At 36.9% G+C, this 7,236-nt stretch overlaps 1 protein-coding gene across 1 annotated transcript in view; it reads left to right on the top strand.

Annotated features, from left to right (window-relative positions):
• The window catches only part of LOC110459095 (MAM and LDL-receptor class A domain-containing protein 1-like), a 75,155-nt gene extending 68,870 nt beyond the window's left edge, over nucleotides 1–6,285 (top strand). Inside the window, exons 28-29 of the mRNA XM_021511197.1 lie at nucleotides 3,932–4,010; nucleotides 6,079–6,285. Of these exons, the coding sequence (XP_021366872.1) occupies nucleotides 3,932–4,010; nucleotides 6,079–6,083 (84 nt within the window). The 3' untranslated portion in view covers nucleotides 6,084–6,285. The remainder of the gene's footprint in view (nucleotides 1–3,931; nucleotides 4,011–6,078) is intronic.
• Nucleotides 6,286–7,236: the final 951 nt, after the last annotated feature.

Below are 7,236 nucleotides of genomic sequence, written 5' to 3'. Positions count from 1 at the left end.
ATAATCTCCCTGTCCATACCACATGTAGCTTATAGTCCCCCTGTCCATACCACATGTAGCTTATAATCCCCCAGTCCATATCACATGTAGCTTATTATCTCCCTGTCCATACCAAATGTAGCTTATAGTCCCCCTGTCCATACCACATGTAGCGTATAATCCCCCTGTCCATACGTAGCTTATAATCCCCCTGTCCATACCACATGTAGCTTATAATCTCCCTGTCCATACCAAATGTATCTTATAATCTACCTGTCCATACCACATGTAGCTTATAAACTCCCTGTCCATACCAAATGTAGCTTATAATATCCCTGTCCATACCAAATGTAGCTTATAGCCCCCCTGTCCATACCACATGTAGCGTATAATCCCCCTGTCCATACGTAGCTTATAATCTCCCTGTCCATACCACCACATGTAGCTTATAATCCCCCAGTCCATACCACATGTAGCTGATTATCTCCCTGTCCATACCAAATGTACCTTATAGTCCCCCTGTCCATACCACATGCAGCTTATAATCTCCCTGTCCATACCACAAGTAGCTTATAATCCCCCAGCCCATACCACATGTAGCTTATAATCCCCCAGTCCATATCACATGTAGCTTATTATCTCCCTGTCAATACCAAATGAAGTTTATAGCCCCCCTGTCCATACCACATGTAGCGTATAATCCCCCTGTCCATACGTAGCTTATAGTCCCCCTGTCCATACCAAATGTAGCTTATAATCCACCAGTCCATACCACATGTAGCTTATAATATCCCTGTCCATACCAAATGTAGCTTATAATATCCCTGTCCATACCAAATGAAGCTTATAATCTCCCTGTCCATACCACCACATGTAGCTTATAATCCCCCAGTCCATACCACATCTAGCTTATAATCCCCCTGTACATACCACATGTAGCTTATAATCCCCCAGTCCATACCACATGTAGCTTATTATCTCCCTGTCCATCCCAAATGTAGCTTATAATCCCCCTGTCCATACCACATGTAGCTTATATACTCCCTGTCCATACCAAATGTATCTTATAATCTCCCTGTCCATACCACATGTAGCTTATAATCCCCCTGTCCATACCACATGTAGCTTATAGTCCCCCTGTCCATACCACATGTAGCTTATAAACTCCCTGTCCATACCAAATGTAGCTTATAGTCCCCCTGTCCATACCAAACGTAGCTTATAATCCCCCTGTCCATACCACATGTAGCTTCTAATTCCCCTGTCCATACCACATGTAGCTTATATACTCCCTGTCCATACCAAATGTATCTAGCTTATAATTCCCCAGTCCATACCACATGTAGCTAATAATCTCCCTATCCATACCATATGTAGCTTATAATCCCTCAGTCCATACCACATGCAGCTTATAATAGTCCATACCGCATGTAGCTTATAATCACCCAGTCCATACCACATGTAGCTTATAATCCCCCTGTCCATACCACATCTAGCTTATAATCCCCCTGTCCATACCACACGTAGCTTATAGTCCCCATGTCCATACAATATGTAGCTTATAATTCCCCTGTCCATACCACATCTAGCTTATAATTCCCCTGTACATACCACATCTAGCTTATAATCCCCCTGTCCATACCACATGTAGCTTATAATCCCCCTAGTCCATACCATATGTACCTTAATTTATAATCCCCCAGTCCATACCACATGTAGCTTATAATCTCCCTGTCCATACCACATGTAGCTTATAATCCCCCTGTCCATACCACACGTAGCTTATAGTCCCCCTGTCCATACAATATGTAGCTTATAATTCCCCTGTCCATACCACATGTAGCTTATAATTTCCCCTGTACATACCACATCTAGCTTTTAATCCCCCTGTCCGTACCACATGTACGTACCTTAATTGATAATCCCTCTGTCCATACTACATCTAGCTTATAATCCCCCTGTCTATACGACATGTAGCTTATAATCCCCCAGTCCATACCACATCTAGCGTATAATCTCCCTTTCCATACCACATATAGCTTATAATCCCCCAGTCCATACCACATCTAGCTTATAATCCCCCTGTACATACCACATCTAGCTTATAATCCCCCAGTCCATACCATATCTAGCTTATAATCCTCCTGTACATACACATCTAGCTTATAGTCCCCCAGTCCATACCACATCTAGCTTATAATCTCCCTGTCCATACCACATGTAGCCTAATATATCCCCCTGTCTGTACAACATTAAGCTTTTAATATAATACTTAATACTACGTAGTTAACATGTATAGTACGGTTTGAATCATTCTTTTGCTTGCCAAACTGTACTGATATAATGTATAGTATGAAATGTTCGTTGTGTGTAAATATTTATGGTTTTAGTGGTTGTTATTGAACCACGAAAATAAATACAGATTTTAATGATATTTGTGTGTACTGTTTTTAATATAGGATATCCATGAAAGTTTGTACCACGAAACTATCTAAATGGCTTCAAACCATGAAGGAAAGCACCCATGAACCATTCGTGTTATACAGTAGACAAAATAAGTTTTAATTCATAATTTTGAAGCAAGTATATAGTCATAGCTGAAGAAATATGATTTCCGCGAAGAACGGACTTCCTTAGTATGCAACACCACTCATTGCCTATTTTAATCCACTGTTTCCCGACGTCATTTCCCACTCTGGGAATCCCCCGATATGCTATCAGTTACCATAGACAACTTGCAATAGTTGGTGTCTGATACTTAGTGTAACTGAATTTTCATTGACTATTCACACAGCACATTTTGTTCCTCAAAGTCGTGGCTGTGAACCAAGTTTTAGAAACAAAAGATCATGATATAAAGGTTGTTACCAAACTCAAATCATTCCTAATGGTGAAAAGCCTGAAAAATTGTTACCCAACAATTTCTAGAGTATTTTAGATTTAATTGTCTAGTTAAACTACATTTTTTGCAGTGTGTAAACTTTTAGTAAACGTGCATTTATTGTATTTTCAAGCTGATAGTGTATTCTCAAATTAAGGGAAAGTTTTACTTTCAAAATTTATTGCATTAATTTTATCACTTATTATGTAAATATACAATTACGGCAAATGACCTTCAAATAACCTATTTTTATGTATCATCAGGTAGGCAAAATAGAATAAAATTACAAATGAAAGATAATCGGCATGTGTGATATTGAAGGAGTTCTGATCATTTAGGACAGAATTGGAATAGGTTTGTCATAGAATAGGTTTGTCATATTCAGGGACTTCCATACCACAGCTGTCTAAGCTCCATCATTAGGAGGAAGACTCATCATTTTGACAAAAATTTACCAATCTCCCTCGAAACTTCTTCAGTCAAGTTCAAACTCGCACAAACTCAAAATCTATATCCTGTGGTCAAACGATCTCCTAATCACTGCGAGGTATGTGTAATGATCATAACAGGTGTATGTCAGGTGTATGCCAATCAAAATAATGCTTTTTGGAGATATTTTGATACATAAAAATTGAAAGATAAATTGAGCAAAGCAGTTTCGGTCACGTTTTGTACACTTTCTCCCTCATTTAAAATGTGGAATGAGGGAGATCTCATTAAAATGGTTAAAATTTCGGCGGTTACTTGCCCGACTACGTGGGTTTTAGAGTTGTTAGTTAATTGTATAGGGTTGGGTTTCAGATATGCTGTTTTCCTTCCACGTTCAAAAGCCCTTGGCTCTTCCTTCCATCTGGGCCAACAGTGATTAATATAAGTTGAGAATGTATTTCATTATTGTTGAAAATGTTTTAAAGTTTATAAATAGTCAGTCAAACTAGTTAGGAAAAAAATAGAAAGGGTTTGTGAAGATTAATGTTTTTTTGTTTTTTTTAGGACAACTTAGTAATGACCTTTCTATTGCTTATTGCCTGGATAATAGTGAAATATCCTGTTCCTTTTTGTATTTTGCAGATTGAGATTGAGGGTGTGCGAGGGAGCAGCTGGAGTGGAGACATTGCTATAGACGATCTAGAGCTTAGTGCCGGACTTTGTAAGTTTATTTTACCTTCACCTAGAACTGTTTGTTATACTTCAGATAGAAAGAAACTTTGCCTGTAATTTAAGGTGTTTATACAAAATATGCCTGTAATTTAAGGTTTTTATACAAAATACGCCTGTAATTTAAGGTATTTATACAGGTATATCCTAAATTTGCCTGTAATTTCAGATATAAACAAAAACGTGCCTTCAATTTGTGGTGGTTTTCCCAATCTAATTAAAATTAGATCTTTGCATCACTCTCATTTATTGATGTGTTGCATGGAAGGTCTTGCAACATTCAAATTAAACTGTCATAATTCTTAGACCGTTAATCATACAGACTGCATCGATGGATTTTGATGTGTACCTGTATCTGCATCATCCACACAAATGCTGTGCTGTATGTCATAATGAGGTCACTGTGATGTGGACTTCAAGGTCAGAGGTCAAGTGTCCAAAACCTGGAAAGCATCATCTGTCTCATAAATTCAAACCATTCCAAATTGGTTGATGAAACTTGAATCGTACGTGTATTGCTCACAGAATGTGTACACTGTTCCACAATTAAGTTTATGTTTAATTTGAGTAAAATGTTGTCACTGTGACCTTTACCTCCATGTCGAAGGTAAAATATTAACAAGTTTCAGGAAAAGGTAGTGTCAATATTTAGACTCAAAAGATATCTAAGAAAACTGCATGATTTATGGCAAATTTGCAGTGTACTATTATTAGGTCTGATATTTCACCTCATCTGCTGGCAATGCCAATTACAAGCAAGTTGTAGGATAAGATCTAGACTTCATTCAACAAGTTTCTTGTATCCCATAGATCTTCAAAAAAGGATAAAAATCAACAGATGAAGCAGTAATTTTCCCAAAACAAAAAACCAGGGCTTTCATTTAACCCTTTCACCTCCGTAGACTATTATTGACTCATCCAGATCAATGCATGGGAGAGTCTACTTAAGTTGCATAGGGGTGAAAGGGTAAGTGTTTTTAGCTCCCAAAAATTAGGTTGACTCCTAGGTTTAAAAAGACGAGTCTAATCGCCATGTGTTTAGACCATTCAAATTTATGGGAAATGGTGATTTGACCTCTGAAATTGCTGAAGGTCAAAATTCAACTGAAAGCCCTCTGAAATGTTAACCCAGGGAGTTTACTTTTCATTTCATCCCATTTTTGTAAGGACATCTGATTGTCCTAAATTTCGTTTTCAGTTATAATCTCAGAATCCAAAAGGACTTATCTTTCTGAAATTTAACATGCATGGTGATGCACTGTTATATGTAGATGTGCAATAGGACTTTGGTTTAAACAATATTTATTACTTAAATTCATTTACAATACAATACAATCACATTAATTGAAAGGATCTGGCGACAAGATATAAAATCTTATATTAGGCCATCTCCTTCAGGTAACATTTAACAAACATTTATATTCTCTGACTGACCATAATTGTTTAACATATATAACACACATTTTAATCTAATTAGTAAGAAAGAAAGAAATAAGAAATAAAGAGTTAAATTATTAAGAGAGATAGAAGATACAGATTTAGAAATTTGAGAGAGTGATGAGATTCCACTTCAACACCTAGAATCTGCCTGATGCCATAATGTACCTCTGAAAAGTTGCTAAGGTCAAGGTCACTGTAGCTAAAAATAGGCTTACAGTTCGGTATATTGCAGGGCATTAATTGCTGACCTGTCGACGTTAGAGTTGCTCTTAAAGATTTTACTGCCATTGACCAACAGGGGAAAATAATTCCTCCCAAAAGTATTTACATACAGTTTTAAGGCCGGACACAAAATTCTATATTTCCTGTAACATGTTGGAAAAATGTAGGGAAGGTAGGCCACAAATTTTGTTTTAACAAGTAATTTTATATAGTTTAAATAGGATTGATCGACTTTAACAGTGCTTCTTTGAAAATTGCTTTAAAAAGTTTAGGGTATAGGCACAAAATATTAGGGTAAGTAGGGTATCGGAAACACCAAATTTTCTTTTTGACTTAATGATTATAAAGTTGGGCCGGAGCTGTAAAATATTTAACAATTTTTATTTCTTTATTTTTAGGTTGATGACTTTGTTCCTTTAGAGGATGGATAAAGGAAATCCAAATGGAAATGGAAATACTGACATTATATTCATATCTTTATATAACATTCAGTGCTGTTTTGATTTTTTTTTTAAATAAATCCTATTAATGTTGATCAAACAGGTGTGTTATTCACTGCCTTAATATTGTGAAGATATTTTAAAGAGTAAAGACAATGTAATTTTATTCTGTTAAAACGTGGCTTTTTGTTTTTTGTTTTATCGACATCCCGTCTGGATTGTATCGGTTGACCAACTGCAAGTCTTAAAATAAGCTGATTTATTTTACAACAATTATGAAACAAGTTATTACAACTTATATTGATCAATGTTATAAGCCTTGATGTTAGCGCATGAGAGATCTTAATGTGGGAGAAAACTGGAGTACCCGGAGACAACCCACGTGATCAGGCAGGTAACCCAATACTTTTTCACACCTGCACTTGGAGAATCGAACCCTGGCCGCCTTGATGAAAGGCGAGTGTGTTATCCACTCTGCCGCAGGACCACCCGGATGTCTTCTAATTTAATTCAGCCATAATGTAATCCGGTGTGTGACGTTCAACATTAACCCTCTCAACACTGTAGATCAGAATGGACTCGTCCACATCAATGCAGGATAGAGTTAAATAAAATTAGATAGGGATCGATGAGAGGGTTAACCCTTTCACCACTGTAGACCATAATGGACTCCTCTAGATCAATGCATTGAAGAGTTAACTTAAGTTGCATAGGGGTGAAAGGGTTAAGAAAGTAGTTGTAAGGATCATATACCCATTGCCAGTATAATGTCTTCCTGTGGAATGATGTGTTGGATGCCTTTGGCATGGTATTTCAGTGAGGTAGAACTCTAAAGTTGGCATCTGATCCAACATACCCGGGCCTGTATTCATGATATCGTTCTCATGCTCAAGCATTGTTTTTCTACACGGGCCTTATTTCTTGTTTCAGCGATAAATTGAGAAAATCTTATATTTTCAAATATTTCGATAAATTTAGAGACTTAAAGCTGAATACTGTTTTCAATGTTTACCTATAGTTCTTGATTGTTTTACATGATTTAAGTGAGTTACGAGAAAGCTGGTTTGAGTACAAAATCCATGCTTGAGCATGAGAACGCTTTCATGAATACGAGCC

The sequence above is a fragment of the Mizuhopecten yessoensis genome, unplaced genomic scaffold (assembly GCF_002113885.1).
Source record: "Mizuhopecten yessoensis strain PY_sf001 unplaced genomic scaffold, ASM211388v2 scaffold9967, whole genome shotgun sequence".
In the NCBI taxonomy this organism is placed as follows: domain Eukaryota; kingdom Metazoa; phylum Mollusca; class Bivalvia; order Pectinida; family Pectinidae; genus Mizuhopecten; species Mizuhopecten yessoensis.
This window is presented reverse-complemented; position numbering and strand designations above follow the sequence as displayed.